Source organism: Periplaneta americana, chromosome 16, assembly GCF_040183065.1.
Source record: "Periplaneta americana isolate PAMFEO1 chromosome 16, P.americana_PAMFEO1_priV1, whole genome shotgun sequence".
In the NCBI taxonomy this organism is placed as follows: Eukaryota; Metazoa; Arthropoda; class Insecta; order Blattodea; family Blattidae; genus Periplaneta; species Periplaneta americana.
Window position 1 is genome coordinate 50,891,766 of NC_091132.1, and position 19,899 is coordinate 50,911,664.

Sequence of the window (19,899 nt, forward strand, 5' to 3'; positions counted from 1 at the left end):
TAGCGTCGATGGAATTGGTGATTACGAAGTGGTATTTGGCGAGATGAGGCCGAAGATTCGCCATAGATTACCTGTCATTCGCTTTACTTGGGTGGAAAACCTCGGAAAAAACTCAATCAGGTAATCATTCCAATCGGGAATCGAACACACGCTCGAACGCAATTCCTGATCTACAGGCAACGCGCTACCGCCTGAGCTACGCCAGTAGCTGAAAAGCTATTCTATGTGAGAATCTTGGTCCATAAATGAAGTTTTTTGCTATGTAATCAAATACTAGAAATAAATATAATAATATTACAAAATAAAGAATCACTTTGACCAAGACTTGGATTTATAGGCACTAAAATGGCTAAATATGTATCAAAATATGGACTAAGAATTTTATAAAAATGACCCAAATAATGCAAACAAAGTCAGTATTTTAACAGTTTATCGTGGAGTGATTTTCATTCTACAAATTATACAAAGAAATTGAAGTGCTTACTGCGTAAACATGGCAAGTCATAGAACATAAATTGAAAATAATGAAGTTTGAGATTAAAATTATTTACACATCTTGATTACAAAACTTTTAACACTATATCACTTCGGAATATAAAGCATAATTATATCGTTGTTGTTCCTGCAATAACTCCCATGTGCAAAATTAAAAATTTTCAGTAGGAAGAAAAAAACACATTTATTCATCCTATGGCAGCCTTATATAAGAGACTGTGAATTCTTACATTTTCGAAACAAAGAAATATAATTACATATAGGAGATCTTATTATTTGCTGTATCACTATTTAAGTTATTTAATAGAGCAAAAATCTGAAAATCGATCAATATGTCACATAGGAGTTATGGCAGGAACAACTACGATAGGCTTATACATACTTTATATTCCTAAAATTATTTGGGTATTTTCTGTATAGTAATTAAGATAAACCAAAGTTTACTTTCCACGTTTCCTGTAAAAATCAAAATATTTTATATTCTGATTCTATTAAAGTAAATTATAAATATTATGCGACAAGAATTTCGAAATAACATTTGGAAATAAAGTGTTGAAATTTGTACAGATAAGTGAGATGGCCTCAAATATGTAAAACATGCACAATATTCGTAAACATGGCTTAATATCGAGAATAAAATATGTTTTGTGTCATCCTAGCATTATAAACAGATTGTTACTACATCCAATATCGTGCGTAATCGGCTTATTATGGCACGCGTGCTAATAATAGCAATAGGCTTCGGCACGAATTGGAATCACGTCATTATCATGGTCCAGTCATGGCCATATTGACAATCGCCTAATATAAATACATGTTCAAAGTTCTAAAAAAACAAAGGAATTGCTATATTAAACTCATGTTAAACGTGCATTTACATATAAACTTTTTCAATGTTGGCCATGTTATGACTAAGAATGTGTCATCGCGCCGTAGTCTGTCTCTCTCGTTAGCCACGGACATATTCGCTATGACGTAATACCGGAACGCTTGGGTGGGGATGCATGCAACTCGTCTGGCTATCTTGCTTACCGCTTCTACGCGTCACGTAACAAGAAATTAAATGCAGGACAGAAGGTAACATATTTATTTCCAATCATTAACACTTTTGTAATATCACATAAAACTGCAAAACAATCAAGACGCAAGTTTTCCCTGATAGTACCTGTACCTCGCGCCAAATATGACGTCACGTCAATATAGTCTATGAACAACTAACCTTATCTCCGTACGCCCTGGGCCAGAATACAGTCCCTAATAATAACTTCGGCATACCATCCGTTCACAGATGGGCATTTTCTGTTACAAAATTTTATATAAAACCAGGACGAGAACTTAACCCAATGTTAGTTAAAAGTTATGTTGTAAGAGTAATCATCATGACGTAACATTGCAACTATTGCTGATTTATTGTGCTAACCACTATCTGCCTAGACTCATTCCCAACCCACACCAGATGACAACGCTAAGGTTCGTTGAGTATCCAGGTTTCAAGCAGGCAATCCCGCTCGTTCGTAAATAGTCCCCTCCGTGCGTTGTCAGCTGGTTATTGGGGAATGTAATGGAGGTCGAACGGAATGATGTTGATGCCTAACGTGGAGGAAAGGGAAACTTCCAAGAAAAAGACTAACATTGTCCACAACAAGTATCCTATCACTATGGATTTCTGAACAAAACATCCAGGTCTTATCTGGACTTGAACTCGGACCGCTTTCATAACAAGCTGATGGTCTAAATCACTCAGCCTCCGTAGGGATGAAGGATAACTTACAATACAATTCGTAATTTTATCCAAAAGTCAAATGGGACACATCGCATTTGTGCAGTTTAATGTAATCTTAATAAAGTTTCGATCTGCCATTCTAAATAGCCAGAAAGAAGTCCTGTACTCTGAAACCCCTTCCATTGTTGTTTAAATTAATTGATATATTATAACGTTAACAAATATCAGGTCTGAAAAACCACATGAAATAGATTCTTTTTTTACATTCCACTCCTGTGACTGTTGTTGTCGTTGCTGTAGCCGTTATAGTTCATTTTTTGTATTCACATCAATCACAGTATAATAACTAAATTGAATTAAATAGAAATACTGATACAATTCGAGTTCACTTGCACAAATGATAAACCGACAGTCAGATGTTAAGTGTCATACTTTAGTAGAGATTAAAATATATACAAAATACACGTACAGTATGTAAAGCACCTGAATTTTGATTATACGTTGTTAGTGGGGTTTAAAAAGGACGCGTCAGCTACTATGGCTATTTGCGTCCTTATCTAAAACACAAACAATACATAAGCTGAACTAAAAAACGTCACATTAAAAACGAGTTACGCAAATGCAGTATCAACAAGGTGATTCGTAAAAAAATCATAAAAATGAGCAATTATCAGACCCTAGGTAGTGTTCAAAAAGAAACAAAATAATAAAACAAAGACCACCAGAGATAAATTATATGGCGCATTTAAAAAAAAATAACATTTTATAAAATATTAGAATGTAGAAGGTCCGAAATGTCAAGTATGACGTACAAAAACAAATATAAAACAACAAATGTAACCTTTGGATGTGAAGAGACCGGGTAATAAGCAAAACGGGTTAATAAAAACTAAATCACCCTGTCAAGTCCTGTATTCGATAAAAACCTCAGGACTGCATTTCCAGAGTTAAAATAATTTCCATGAGCGTCAAGTTTACCTGATAATTAAAAAAGTACTTAATATATTTCAATGAAACATTGCATGCATGTACAGTTTTGTCATGTGAAAAACACACTATAAAATATTTAATGAGTACTCCACTGTAGAGCAACGATTAGCATGCCTAACCGTGAAACGAGCGGGCCGAGTTCAAATACCGGTTGGCACAAGTTACCAGGTTCAGGTTTTTTCCGAGAATTTTCCTCAACCCATTAAGAACAAATGCTAGGTAACTTTCGGCGCTGGACCCTGGACTCATTTCTCTGGCATTATCACCTTCATCCCATTCAGACGCTAAATAACCATAGCAGTTGATAAAGCGTCGTAAAATAGTCAATTTAAAAAATCTTTAATGCAGAATGCCTTCGATTTTTGTTATTAGAGAAGTAGTAGCAAAACTGTGTGTATTAATTCTCTAATAAAATTGTGTTATGTTTCCTATTTTTGGTTTGACTCATAACGTCGTGTGACATTTAAATTTCTTAAAGTACGAATTTTGAGTGACTGGAAGAGAAGCTTTACATTTGAATCTCTGCGAATGTATCTTGTGATTAATTGTAATTAATTCTGAATTCAGCATGATAATATCGGCATTTAATTTACTATGGTATGTAACATTTTCTCAATTATTAGTAAAGCATTACAACAAGGCCTGAAATAACGTATAATTTAGTCATTATTTCTGTAATACATAATGCACTAATAAAATAATTGTTTGGTGTGTGAGTATGTGTTTGTTTTCCTTGAGAATACTCAACGGTTATTTTAATAGGACTGTACAAGTTTTATACTGCACCGATCCTCTCCCTCCCACAACTTCTCCGATTCGCTGCAAGACCAATGCTCCGTATTCATTAGCCTTGCGTTTGGTTACTATGAATACACGTTAGGTGTACAGTAGTGGCAAAAAAAACCGGACCGACCCTTGTAGCTGGTTTCAGAGTCTTGTTCACTTCAGAGCACGATAGACCGGTAACTAAGGCTGTCGTGGTTCGAATCATGCCTGGGAAGGAAACTTTTGTTTTGTTCCTTATTCAAATTTATTCCCAATACTTTTCGATTGCAGCGATATTTTACTACTTAATTAACTTATTATTCCCAAAACATGAATTTTACCAGTAACCGAAAAGTATTGGGAATAAATTTGAATAAGGAACAAAAAAAAAGTTTCCTTCCCAGGCAGGATTCGAACTACGAAAGTCTTAGTTACCAGTCTATCGTGCTCTGGAGTGAACAAGGCTCTGAAATCAGTTACAAGGGTCGGTCCGGTTTTTTTGCCACTACTGTACATGAAGCAAACTCATGGTACGGAGAGCAAGTTGCGGTCTCTGCCCCCACGCTCCGGTATTGTGTTTACATCTATTTATTCGTGTATCTCTGTGTATAAGTCGGTGAACAACAGAAATAGTACTTATGTACAAAACACCACTTGAATTTAATAACAAAAATAACTAAATATTTATTTAAATGCAGCTTATATTCAATAAAAAATATTTTTTACAACGGTTAGACAAAATAAAACTTTCATGAGTCAGCTCCTTTATTTTCAGGAGCCACCATATTTTGGACACACATGTGATGAGAAAACCATTCGAGAGAAGATAAACATACATTTACTGAAATATATTAAACAATATTAAATATCAATGCAATGCAGACACATGCTCTCAGGGACGCTCTTCGCACTGAAGCTGTGTAGTGGTAAAATCTTGAGCTGTGCAACAAATGTACTGTTCTCCAACCAGGAGATTAACCGTGAAAGGAATATGCTTATTATTGCGTCATCTATTGGAGCGAAGTAGATAGATAATATTACAGTTATAACGTCAGTTTAAAAAACATGCGCTCTCCTGCATATGTTATTTCCTGTATGGAGGGATTAAAAGACCAGGAAATTAACTGTGATCTAATTTTGTAACTAGGGTAGTATAAATATGTGTGTATCAGTGTTATCGTTTGTGCTTTGAGAGTCAGCCAATGGAGATGCGTGTACCCACGTGTGTGACCTTATGGCATCAACATTCATTCATAGCATCTCCCCACTGCGTCTCATTCCCCTGAGACTTTCTCCTAGTTGGAGTAGGCTATAGTAACAGCATTAATCTAAAAAGCACATTCGAATTTCTTCCTACAACCGCTTTTGTTAACATTATGTATTAGTCACAGTGACATGAAAGAAATCGAAGTCATAAAAAATTTTGAATTCGATAAACAATTCAGGCACCACATAAAAATGTTTAGTCGCCATGGCTACATGCTGCCTGAAATTTGTCTACCCCTGATTCTTACAATAGAGTAAGTAAAACGCATTATAGTACATTATGCAACGAGCCTATAATGAAGGTAATTAAGAAGTGAGTATGGATATTTATGAAACGAGCGCAAGCGAGTTTCATAATTTTCATACGAGCTTCTTAATTACCATTATAGGCCAGTTTCATACGACTTTTTATGCTCGACCATATTTCTAACTTGATATTATTAATTTTATTGTATCTGACCTGGAGCATAGTCCCGTATGTTGTGAGATGTGCGCAGACGCGAAAGTATTGATTTTTTCCGAGGAACAGATGTCCACAGTGACCTTGCTAGGCCATAAGAACCTACAGAGATAACATTGAAATAAAATTACACATTGAAAACGAGATGACAAATTGAATTTATTTGAATATTATTTACAATTAAATTATAGTAACAGAACATAACCTTCTGCGACAGTATTGGATTTCCAGCCTCCGTGACTTTTCGCTAATTCTCTTTCGATTGCATATCCGAGAATAATCGATACTTGCGGTTTTATAACGGTAGAAAGCTGACCTGTCATTGGCTGAACAGTTGTAACCTGAGTCGTCATTGGCTGAAAGACCTGACCTTTAATGAGTAGGTGTACTTTAATGACATGCATTAAAGGTCTGCTACCAGGTGTATAATTACTACATTTCGGCATGGTCGAGCATAAATATACTTTAAATTTAATTAAAGGTTGGAATCAACAAATGAAAAGACATAAATGTCAGCATAGACTTGAAATAAAACAAATTATTAGTGCATATTTTATGAGTCTACACATTACAATCAATTACTGTAAACATTTTAAGTGTTTCAAATAAAAAAAATTCTCCTTCGTTTGGATAAAATACATTGTCTTCTTTCCTAATGAAATGCTGGCTAATAAATTCTTCTATTAGATTACTGATCTCCAAGCGCCTAGTTTTGTTCTGTTTTCGCATGTTCACTGAAGTCGACCTGGTTGGCGCAGTCGGTATAGCGCTGGCATTCTATGCCCGAGGTAGCGAGTTCGATCCCGGGCCAGGTCGATGGCATTTAAGTGTGCTTAAATGCGACAGGCTCATGTCAGTAGTTTTACTGGCATGTAAAAGAACTCCTGCGGAACAAAATTCCGGCACACCGGCGACGCTGATATAACCTCGGCAGTTGCGAACGTCGTTGAATAAAATATAACATTTTTTTTTTGTTCACTGAACAGCAGACCTGAACTGTGTAATAGGTTCTGGTGCTACCGATCTATACTCGATACATACCTACGCTGTTGCAGGTCGCTTAAAGGCTTTAGGTAATCAAACGCAGGACTCTAGTAATCACTCAACCTGACGATATAGGAACTAATAATCCTGTCTTTATTTAGAACAGTCCTGGGCGTAAAGGGGAAGTGAAACGGAAGGCAGAAACCCCCGTCCATGTCCTTTTCGCTTACGCTGCATTAGAAACAAAAGCACAGTAAGGCACTGTGCATCAGTGGTGGATTTTAGGCGATATGTATGTCTTTTATGCGAGATTCGAAACCATAACGTATCTCTCACGTACAGTTAATGCCACGCTTAAGGCTGGGACCATACAAGCAAACAAAGAACTGCGTTTTAACGCTGATCTCGACGTCCGTCATAGAATTATTATGAAGGGGTATAATAGAGTACAACATACGAAGCACGCGCATCTGTTGACACATGTTGCAGCGGACGTTGAGTTTTGATCGGCGCATTTTACGTGTAATCGCTCTAATGGACAGGCCTATACAGAATTACGTTAACAATTATCTGAAGCTATCTCCAGGAGCTTAAATCGATTCGAGATAATGATGCTCATTGTTCGGGAACTCGTACTAATTGCTTGCAAGTGAAAGCTATTCTCATCTTATTATAGGCTTCAGGCTCGCAATGGAGCGAGATAAACAGCCGAGTTTCAAACTCTCTAAGCAAACGCGGGGGCTTTGCCATCTTCTCCTCACATTGTGTTTACGCCTAATAGAGTTCATCATCAAGTCAACGGCCTAACTACAAGATGGGAAGGTGTTCGTGAAGGACGATTATCCGTAATTGCTGAGGAATAAGATATGGACATGATCTTATCATTTAAGGGCAGCGGATGATTACATATGGTGAAAACCAGTAAATTAAAAAAAAAACTTTTAAAATCGTCTTTGATAAGTAAATAATACATTACATAACATTTAATGTGCTTTTAATAACCTTGCTAGCTGCTGTGACGTCATTTTTAAGTTCTTTTTTTTTAACTTGGTTATTTAACGACGCTGTACCAACTACGAGGTTATTTAGCGTCGATGGAATTGGTGATAGTGAGATGATATTTGGCGAGATGAGGCCGAGGATTCGTCATAGATTATCTGACATTTGCCTTATGGTTGGGAAAACCTCGGAAAAATACCCAACCAGATAATCAGCCCAAGCGGGAATCGAACCCGCGCTTGAACGCAACTTCGGATCGGCACGCAAGCGCCTTAGTCGTATGAGCTACGCCGGTGGCTTTTAAGTTCTGGTGTAAAGGGTTTTTAAATGATACTTAAAAAAATTATGGTTTATTTAACGACGCTCGCAACTGCCGAGGTTATATCAGCGTCGCTGGTGTGCTGGAATTTTGTCCCGTAGGAGTTCTTTTACATGCCAGTAAATCTACTGACATGAGCCTATCGCATTTAAGCACACTTAAATGTTATCGACCTGGGCTGGGATCGAACGCGCAGCCTCGAGCACAGAAGGCCAGCGCTATACCAACTACGCTACATAGGCCGATTTTAAATGATACTAAACTTGGGTTTAAATTCCCCGTAATTTTGTTTGCTTTGTTCCAAACAATAAGTTATTATATATCTTCGAAACTATTGATGATGATGATAATGATGATGATGATGATGATGATGATGATGATGATGATATGAGCCCAGATAATTCCTGAAGGGTAAGGGGCTCCTACTAGTGAAGGGTTGGCTCAAGTTTTTTTTTTTCATATGGTGGGCCAGACTATAACAGAACTTAAGTCCGCACGCACGCACGCACACACACATACACACACGCTTAAACTTTAAATGTTATATGCATGATATTGGTAAACACACCTTCATTAGGCTATTAGGACACTTTTTCTGGAATATAAATTTGTTACTTTATTGCATTTGAAAAATATGGCTCAATATTTCTATAAAAGTAGGTATACCTCTAAAATTAATTCTTAAAATTTAGGCTACTTGTTTATCTTACAGTTCTGAAAGCCAATATAAAAATTGTGCTCTAGACACACAGCATTGTAGTAACTTTCTATCATACTGGTTGAGTGGAAGAGAAGGCCGAATGGCCTTAACTCTGCCAGTTAAAATAAACCATTATTATTATTATTATTATTATTATTATTATTATTATTATTATTATTATTATTATTATTATTATTTTAAAGAACGTGTTTTTAAAGCAAATGTCATAGACATTTGAATTTATTTTTAAAATAGCTGAGATATAGTCATTTTAGCGAATTATTGTATTCTAGTACTATTTCAAAATGTGGACCCCCCATTTTTCTTTTTTGAAAACTTATGTCGAATTTAACTTGCTTTATCAATGATAGTTTTACATAAAAATAATAAAATAAAATTGTGTATCAATTAGGAAACAAAATTTCCGCCATAGGCGGATTGGAATATTAAAAATTCGTCGATTTTTAAGGGCAATGAAAATCCTTACCATGATTTATTCCCAAAGGGAAATAAAGCTCAGAGTACCGTGTCCTTCATTTAAAGCACGTAAAAAAATTCTGTGATAGAATACTTAAATGTCCCAATTGGAGATAGCACAATTAATTCATATCAATATACTAAGTGCTCGTAGCCGTACCATGCAAAAGTCTAATGGACAATATATTGGAAAATCCAAAATAAGATTGACGGAATGGAACTATTTAATTTTAATAGCACTAAGACGAAACAAACAAGACCAAAACAACTGCTTGAGGAATACAAGAGAAGGCAAAGTAAGAGCAAGAGAACAGTGACGCACTTGAGTTCCGTGGTGTCTGACTGTAGAACGGCGAGACGTATTATAGCAGTCGACTACATCGACTAAAGACTACTCTGTAAACCATATAGCCTATGCGTCTTCAGTCTGTATGACTAACTCTGTATTCTATAAATCAGCCATTCATTCATTCATTCATTCATTCATTCATTCATTCATTCATTCATTCATTCGTTGATTCATTCGTTCGTCCGTCCGTCCATCCCTCCAGTCATCCATCCATCCATCCATCCAGTAAACGAAACAAATTCAAAATCTTTCTTTCGCCAATTTCGCCCACAACCGTTCTCGTTGACAAACGAAGTTCTTCGTCCATAAATGCTCCTGCCCACTTCACTAGTCAGAAACTGTTGATTTTATCCGAGGTTTTCCCAACTGTAAAGTGAATGACAAGTATCCATAATGACCAATTCTTAACCTCATCTCGCCAAATACTATTTCGAATCACAAGCTCCATCACCGCTAGTAACTCGGTAGTTGATAAAGTGTTTCAGTCCTGTCTTTATTCAAAAGCGTTAACGAAAACATGTAAGTTATGTATGTACTTCGTTGCAGAGGCAGGCAACAGTCCGTGGATGGTGTTCGAATACATGCCCCACGGAGACCTTGCCGAGGTGCTGCGCAGCAACAGCCGACAGTTCTGGAAGCCCGTGCCGGGCCTTGCTCCACTCACGAAGGTAAGTACGCAGGATTAGATTTTATCCTCTGGCTGATATGTGTACCTATTACCAGGCAGTACATCTCACTTGACGATATGTGTCAGAAGAACAATATTGTTTGTTTGCATCTCAAGTCTGATTAGTGGAATATGTATCCGCCACTCGGCGATGTCTGCAATGGAGAGGGAAAGGAACTGGCCTAGTTACCTCACAAGTGGTGTCTTCTTGGTATCAAAAAAGGAGCCCTCTTAAAGGATCTGAATCTCACAAGTGATTACCTCCCGCTAATAACAGAAAAATATTATATATAAAATTATTATTTTCTACTTTTACTTGCGTTTCTACCTCTTCCAGCGACATTATGATGCAAAGAGCCAAAAAAGGTTCACCTCTCGCTAATTGTAAATGTCCCGTGTTGCTCTAGAAATTTACTCATAAGTTCCTTCTTCTTGTCTTTCTGGCGTGACTACATCTTTATTGAAGTACAAACGGGATGGATGGATGGATGGACGGACGGACGGACGAATGAAAGAAATAACGGAGTAACGATCGAATGAGTGAATGAATTAATTATTAATGTAAGGAGAATCATTGAAGGCAGCGTCGGGGAACAGCATCTCTCAGAGAGCTTAGCTTCTCCCGCTACCTTAATTGCTGTTATATGTAGGTACTCATATTATTGCTCTGTTTACAATACGATTCCCCGTCCCTGATTTAAGGGGTTGTATACATCTTCCTTCTTTATTTGTTACTTATTTCTCCTAGTTTTCTCTTTCCCGCTTCATCTTCCCTGTTAAACAATTCCCGTGCATTTTCTCAAGCTGCACGTAATTATGTTACGCAGGAGTCGTTACTGTCGGTGGCGCTGCAGATCGCGGCAGGCATGGAGTACCTGGCGGGGCAGCGCTTCGTGCACCGCGACCTGGCGTGCCGCAACTGTCTGGTGGGCTCCGGCCTCTCGGTCAAGATAGCCGACTTCGGTATGAGTCGCGACGTCTACACATGTGACTACTACAAGGTGAGCGCTTGCCAGTTTCTTTCCATGTTTTCTATATACTGTCAGTATTTTTTTCACATTACATTATAGTCTATATCAGTCGTCGGCAGAACATTAACGTAGGTGACGTCTTATGAAACGCAGCCCGCCTTGCAAGACGAAGAATGGTAGAAAGCAATACGCGGGAGGAAAGAGAGGACTGAACCTCCCCCGTATAGTCTGGAAATAATTAACCGAACTATATGATGTCTTCGCATCCTTCCGATGGATTTGAAATTACTCATTAGCCTATCCCAGTGTTTTAATTAGTGAAGTGAAATCTGGTTCTCCATCATAAGTTGCAATTTGTAATTGCTCAAATGAATGTAAATCCGTCAATCGGAAGCGCACTTTACATACTGGGTGTTCATTTCAAAGTGTGTCATAACGTCACTGATGTTGGGTCACCGATTTGAAGCGAGTTTCAGCTTATATGTTAGAGAAGTTGCCTATTATTTAAGGCGTTCTTCAATCTGAACTTGAGAATGTGTACGGTATAACTTGAACGTCGTAGCAACAGATGGCGGTCTGTACGGTCTGTGTGCTACCATAACCTCTTTCGAACTGTGTTTTGCGCCGGCAAGTCGTACGCAGGGTATTTGTTATCATCGGTTGCGTATGGTAACATTCCACAACACAAATCAAATGCTCCGTGTCCATGTTGACCGTCGAAGTTAATGTCAACAAATACGTAAGTAATCGTCTTAACCCTCTCCCCATATCTCGACAGTACGTATTTCCAAACAGTTCACATTCCTGCCACTACCGGCGTTACCGTACGTATCGGCACGTACTCTTCAGAATGAACGCCGTACTTGCTAGCCAACTTCTCTGCCTCTTAGATTATACACCTGAGCTGCGGAAGTGTAGGAAGATTGAATTCTCTAGGCTCATCAGCTAGCCACATGACGGCATGCAGCGAGCCAAGACACATTTTGAACTGAACACCCAGTATAACGTGTTTCATTAAAAAAAAAATTGCTCACATATATACAGTATGTCGAGCCGAACATTGAAACAAACCTAGCACAAAATGGACTAAGGCATGGATAGGGAATGGATATTTTGAATTATAGTGAATTTTTGGGATTTTTTTTTTATTTGAGCAATTTTCCCTTATTTAGGCTTCTTTGCAAAGTTTCACAATGTTATAATATAAAAAAAAAATTATATTCGGCAACGCTTTTTCCTTAATCAGTATTAATATTATGGCATAGTACACGTGACAATGGAATTTTGTATAATGCCTCTTTATGGCAGTAATACGAGTATAAACCCGTTATGTAATTTAGAACATAAACAAATTACATTTTCTTTCTGTGCACAGCAAAAGAATTTATCTTCCCGTTCTTCTACAAATATTCCTTTTTGCTGCACTCTTTAAGTTCGATGGTTTGGAAACAGACATGCTGATCGCCAGTTACAACTAGGTCTACTTGTCTATGTACTCTCCCCCTGGAACTATCTCTGCAAAAGTATGACGTAAGCTGCCACTTGTGGCATGAAATGGCGACCGCTGTTCTACATTATACACCTACTGACAGTTTTTCTTCCATATTTGTTGATCTTGATAACTTAACAGTTTTCTTTCCATATTTGTTCATGATGACAATTTTTCATACTTGTTGGCGATGACTTTACATTTTCTCATCCTTACAATTTTATTTATCCTGACATGACAGTTTTTCTTTCGCTTTTGATATCAGTATCTTGAAAAATTTTCTTTCGGTTTCATATTTGTCGATGTTGACATATTGACAACTTTTTCTTTTATTTTTGTTGATATCTTGACAGTTTCTTTCACATTTGTTAATGCTGATATATTGCCATATTTTCTTAAATATTTTTCAATTTATATTTCTTGTTAGTTTAACTTTCTTGTGTGTAGCCTGCATTAACATCCTATCACAAACCAATGCCCTAATTGTTGCAGTGAGTACAGAAATCTCTGACAGCACCTTAATAAGGATTGTCGTTCACTATTTGTTGCGAAAGTCGACATTTCTACTAGATATTATTAGGTTACGAGTTAGAAGATATTACCATAGTCTAGTATATACAGTCACGAAGCTCAATACGTAGTAAATATGCATCCATAGATAGTTGCTAACCACTAGGATCGCTACTATCGCCTCATCACAGACAATGAGAAATAGTACCGGCACAGTCTATTTTTCCTAGTACCCTCAACAACTCAAGCTTCGTGACTATATATACTAGACTGTGATATTACTATCCTTTTTAATGTATGGTTTGGTCCAGATCGGCGGATCCCGGCTGCTGCCTGTCAGATGGATGTCACCAGAGAGCGTCATGTATGGACGCTTCACGCTGGAGTCCGACGTCTGGTCGTACGGCGTAGTCCTCTGGGAGATCTACAGTCTCGGCAAGCAGCCATATTACGGCCAATCCAACGAGGAGGTAATATCCGATACGCATGCGTACAGAATCTTCGCTCTTAGGGACCGTTTACACATACATATATAAAGTCAGAGTTCCACATACATCTAAACAGAAGCCTTGTGTATAAGTGCCGAAGTAGAGAAAAGTTGTAAATAGTTATTTACGTTACATGGATCGGAAGTGAAGTTTTATGCAGCCTAAGAGTTGATGTGTTTACGAAACGAATACGTGAAACACTTTCGCCTTTGTACCGTACATTATTTTATTTCATTCCATGTTGAATTTCCTTATTTTTATTTAAATGTTATTAACTTGAAGGCAGCCCACCAGCGTAGCTCTATCGGCTAAGGCGCTTGCCTGCCGATCCGAAGTTACACTCGGGCGCGGATTCGATCCCCGCTTGGACTGATTACATGGTTGGGTTTTTCCCGAGGTTTTTCCCAACCGTAAGGCGAATGTTAGGTAATATATGTGAATCCTCGGCCTCATCTCGCCAAATACCATCTCGCTATCACCAATCCCATAGACGCTAAATAACCTAGTAGTTAATACAGCGTCGTTAAGTAAAAAACATGAAAACATTACGCTCAGTTCAGGACCCACCATTCTAACAGTCATCATTCATGAAAGAATCGATACCCGATACCATTCAACAATCAGTCGATAGGTGAAATAATCATGGAGGGAGATTCACATGCAGAAATTGATGTGCCAAAAAGTATTTCAGATAAAACCAAGGGAACAATTAGGAAACTGATCTTTACCAAATCAGAACTGAGATATAAAAAAGAATATGAACAATTTGTTTTTGCAAAAAAAGGAAGAACGTTAAAGAATGGAAAGAAGATGTTATGCTTTATTACAAACCAGTATTTACACTAGCTAATTAATTAGAATTTAGAAATTAATTTCATATTAATAAATATGCCATTTTGTATATGAGGATCTTTCATAACTCAAAAAATTGAGTAATTTTTACGATTTTTGGCTGTGTTTTTATCTCTGCTAGTCAGAACCTTTACTAGTGCCGTACACTCGATTTGGTTACGCGTTTGAACTAACATAAGGAATTAAACATATTTTGTCGTCTAAAGGAGAAAGAGTGGGATGGGTACTACCTATGCTGACTGGTCTTCCTTCAATTGTGATTGAGGAAGAACAGCTCACAAGCAAACATTCTGATGAGGGCAGATAAAAAAGTTAAATTTTTTTCTTCCACCATGTTAATGATGTCAAAAGAAGCGCTTATACAAAATTTGGCCACTTGACCGCAATTAGAGGCCGTCCAGAAAGTGATTTTCCCTGGGGCCGTTTACAGAAAAAAAGCACAATTATATGAGAAAATTTATTGAAACAGATACAGCAATTGTTGCGCTACTTGTCAACATATCCCCCACTGGAATTGAGACGTTTGTCACACCATGGGATCAATTTTTGTATCCTTGTGTCGTAGAAGTCAGCCGCCTGGGATCGGAACCAGCATTTTACAGTCTGTACCGCTCTGTCGAACCCATGATATCAAAAATGTCTCAATTGCGATAGGGAATATGTTGAAAAATAGCTCAACAATTGCTGTGTCTTTTCCAATAATATTTTCTAATGAAATTGTGTTTACTTTCTGTTAACGGCCCCTGGCGAACTTTTTTTTACGGCCCTCGTAACTGCGGTCGAGTGGCCAAAATTTTTATAAGCACTTCTTTTGGCATTATTAACATGGTGAAAGAAAAAAAAATAACTTTTTATCTGCCCCCATCAGAATGTTTGCTTGTCAGTTGGAGGTGGATAGGATGTTCGACTTCAAAGAAAAAAGTTTGTTATAAGCTGTCCACTACTTTATGTTCCAAAACTTGGGAACGAAAGCTGTGAAAGCCAAAATGCGCATTACAGTACTCGAAAACAAAAGCTGTAAAAGCAAAAATGTGATAACATTAACCGAATCTTTGATCAAAGTAAACAGAATTTTTTTCAATGTTTTAGTATTAGTCTGTATAGAAATTCATGGAAATAATAACATAAACCGAAAGATAATATTATCCGTGACTACAATAAGCAGTGTTCACTGTATAGGAACAGTGAAAAAGATACAATTTTTGGCACCCTAGAGTAGAGATTTCAAAGCGCCTGTATTACATGCTCATACAATAGGGACATCATTTTATTTTTACTTCAATTTTTATTGTACCTGAGTTTTTGAATGTACTTCACTCCTACCCCTTCAACCGTCTTCCACACAGATCCAAGACCGCATATACAGTCATAGTAGCCACAGTACGTTCCAAAAATATGTTCGCATTTTACAGTGACGAAAGAGCTTTCAATATTGAATCATTTTCGCACAGGTACTGTCGTCCATTTGCCTACGTCGTATCCCGGTTTCAACAACCAGCTTTTATTCGCCAGCTAGTGGCTAGGCTGTCTTAGCTCTTTTCTGAGAAGATTAATTTCTGTTAGGAATTGGACGTCTACGTAATATTATACAACTGTTTAAAATAACTTAAAGAAAAGGGCCTCGTTAAGTAATTAACTGTCACGTGATTTCCCTCCTTTCTACGACCCTGCGATATAACCACTTGGACGGACAGTAGGTAGTATGTCTGAGTAATTTTATCTTTTTGGGCAGAAGTGAAGATTAATTTACAGTACGCAAGGTACTCTTTTATAGAGCAGGTACAGAATTATTTCAACATGAGTTACTAGTACGAAGAACTGGTAATTGGAATTAAGTACAATATGCTATAGTGCGATAATATGCACATTAGAACTACATGAGTTACTAGTACGAAGAACTGGTAATTGGAATTAAGTACAATATGCTATAGTGCGATAATATGCACATTAGAACTGAAGCCTGTATCGAAATGCGTTTAAATATCCATATTATGATTATTTTTCAATTTAACTTCACTCTCTATAGGCCTATTGTACGCTAATGTGTTGTAGACAGTATAATATACACTGCATAATGAATACGTCCATATGGACAGCTCAGTTCGTGAGTAAAAACACTCATTGTTAATACTGTACTGTATTTTGATTAAACAAAAACCTAATGAAAATGATTAAACCCAAAAGCGCAATATTTCCTAGTTTACATAAATGGATGAACTACTTTTCTTCCCTCCTATACCTAGTAAAGTGATTTGTTTGTATATTACGTCAGTATCATCGAACTCAGTCGTGGAAGGGGATAGCAAACGGCGTTGATCCAGAGGTATAGGCAAGTTAATATTAAAAATGTTAGTAAAAATAAAATTATGTCCCTGTACAAGCAATACAAATCCAACAAGGATCACTTTTTAACAAAATAAAGTACAATCATCGCTCTTAAGGAAATGTTGCGCGGGTTCTAGAGAACATGCAGTACAGACGCTTTGATATCCCTACCTTAGAGGGACAGCCAAGTCAGAAGTCGCGTCCGAAACTGTGGGACAAGACTAGGAAGATAGACATTCCCGCTGTTGATACGGGAGTTCTGAAGATACTAAACCTAAAAGAGGAAAAGTTTTTATACTTTGAAGTCAGGTAGATGATACTAACCCTATACATGCGTTTACCATCGTGACAAAACTAACAGCGGGAATGAAAGGATGTACCGGTAACGAATTTTATTATGTTGTGGGCGTTCTGCATGCAATGATGGCCATCTGAAAGAGAAACCCCTTCAACTGGTTGTCACGTGTTGCCCTAAGTCGAGATTTCTCTCTTTTGTTTCATGTATGTTAAATGGGGAACACACGCTATTGTGCACAAGTAGTCTTGATGTGTGATCACAAGATACTGCAGATGGAATAGATCCCAACACAAACACGATATTTATAGTCGTCTTTGTTTACGGGGAGGGTCTCCAGCAACAAAGCTTCACCCAGTCACATGTTTCATTTGCAAGGCTTGCTGTAACTATCGAGTAGTGTAAAACCAAATATTTAACAGGGATTTTGTCTCGCTAGCAACCTGAATAGTTTTCCACTTTCTTCTATACATTAGGCCCACTCTTAATAATTTAACTCTCAAACTTCTGTAACATTTGTAATGATATTTAACATAATTATTGAATAGAATTTCAGACTTTATAATGGGATATTTAAAGAAATCTGCAAAGTAATATGATATGATATATGTTTGATGTCAACATTTACATCCTTTAAAACCTAACAACTTAGCTTATACATCTTGATTACACAACTTTTAACACTGTATCACTTCGGAATATGTATGATAAGACTTTCTTGCGTTAAATTCTAACGTACCTTGTTTACATGTTTCGACCTTTTATGGATCTCCTCAGAACTGGCCGTTGTTGGTCTTGGCGCCTCGTTTTGTTTCCTGTGAGGGTGTGTTCGTGTGGTGTAATGTAGAGACAAAGAGTGTGTGCGTTCTGAAATTGAGTTGTGTGTTGAGAATTTCGTTGGGGTGTGTTTTCGTGTGTCTGTATATTTCATATCTGTGTTGATGTCTCTGTGGGTGTGGTTAGCATTTGTGATGTGTTCTGCATATGTGGAGGTGTTATGTAATTTTGTTATGGCTGTGATGTGTTCTTTGTAACGTGTTTGAAATGATCTGCCTGTCTGTCCTATGTAGAAGTTGTTGCAGGTGTTACATTTGAGTTTGTATACGCCTGTGTGGTTATATTTGTGTTGTTTGTGTGTTGAGCTGTTTTTGTAGAGTGTTATTTGTTCTGTATGCGATGTTGTAATTTAATTTCTTGAATGAGGTTGCAATTTTGTATGTGTCTTTGTTTTCGTATGTTAGTGTGATGTATTTTTTGTGTTCTTGTGTTTGTGTTGTATTCTTATGTTTTTTGTGATTATGTTTTGTCTTACGTGTTATGTTGTCTATTATGTTAGGGTTGTATCCGTTTTCTTGTGCTATGTATTTGATTGTGTTTAACTCTTCGTTGTAATCCTGTTGGTTCATTGGTATGTTGAGTAGTCTGTGTACCATTGTTCGGAATGCAGCTTGTTTGTGTCGTGTATGTGTGTGTTGTTGGTTTTCTGTATACTTTGAATGTGTGTTTATTGTCTACTTTTGTTATTGTGATGTCTAGAAAATTTAGGTCATTCAAAACTGACACTTTTACAACTTCGTTCTTGATTTCCAGTTCACTTATATCGAACACACACTGTTTCTAATAATAGGCCTACTTATTACTAAACCATACTACACCATTGCCCAATATGTTGGTTATTAAGTCTGTTTCTTGTGTACATTTCATTTTCAGATCTCATTAACCCAGATATGCCTGAATTTTTTTTTTTTTTGCAATTTTTGTGTATTTTTCAAATCTCATTTAATGCAGTATATAACTGAAGTATTTGTATGGTGTCGAAACATTCTAGTTGTAACTGGTTGAGCTAGAAACAGGTGTCCTTTTGAAAGGACAGTAGGCATATGAGCATACATTTTGAGGAATAATTCTGTACTATGCTAACATGAAAGGAAACAATGTAATTGTTGTAATTTACAATTATTGTTATTGTTATTATTATTATTACTACTACGTTATTATTTTATTATACTTTCTTTATTATTGCTACTAATATTATTCTGAAGAATGATGCACTGTGGCTAAATTCGTTTTTAACTCTGGAACGCTTTCGTCATTGAATAGTACCGTATTGCTATTGATACGTAAAAATAAGTAATAGGCGAAAAGAGTGCTGAAGTTTCGAGGAGGAGGTTATATTTGGGAGAGAAGTGACGATACATATATTGAAGCAATTGCTGCGACAATGTCGAAAGACAGGTTTCAGTTCATTTTCTAAAATCTACATTGTTATGACAATGACAATAAGACCTTTTCCAAAAATACTAAATGAAAAACAATAGAAAATTATTTCCGTTCAATACCTCCCTCCAGAACGTCACCAGTCCTCCACTTGTAAACAGAATTTCTGTGCAAATCTGGCTTTCAGGTATATCTCCCTGTGAAGCAGACTTGAATAATTTCAAAGGAAAAATTGTTCCAGAGCCGGGTATCGATCCCGGGACCTTTGGCTTAGTGCACCAACGCTCTGCCGACTAGTTACCCAGTAACTATACCCGACACTGTCTCAACTTTTCCATTCATATCCACACACCTCACTGGGCTGACAAGACACCAGAAACCCAATTTTGAGCGCACACGAAATCTGTGTGGCATTTGTAGGCTGCATTATAGTGATATATCTCTATTTGAGATGAAATTTCGCCCGTAGCATAATTTTCAAACGTATATAGCATTTCATGCAGGGAAAATCACTAAAATTGAAAAAGCGAAACAATTTCAAAATGTATGGGGATATGC

At 37.1% G+C, this 19,899-nt stretch overlaps 1 protein-coding gene across 2 annotated transcripts in view; it reads left to right on the top strand.

The window, feature by feature from the left end:
• Positions 1-19,899, top strand: part of LOC138716241 (tyrosine-protein kinase transmembrane receptor Ror-like) — a 284,723-nt gene that overhangs the window by 256,751 nt on the left and 8,073 nt on the right. For both annotated transcript variants that reach the window (XM_069849094.1, XM_069849095.1), the window contains exons 7-9: positions 10,074-10,195; positions 11,022-11,195; positions 13,476-13,634. In XM_069849094.1, coding sequence (XP_069705195.1) covers positions 10,074-10,195; positions 11,022-11,195; positions 13,476-13,634 — 455 coding nt within the window. The remainder of the gene's footprint in view (positions 1-10,073; positions 10,196-11,021; positions 11,196-13,475; positions 13,635-19,899) is intronic.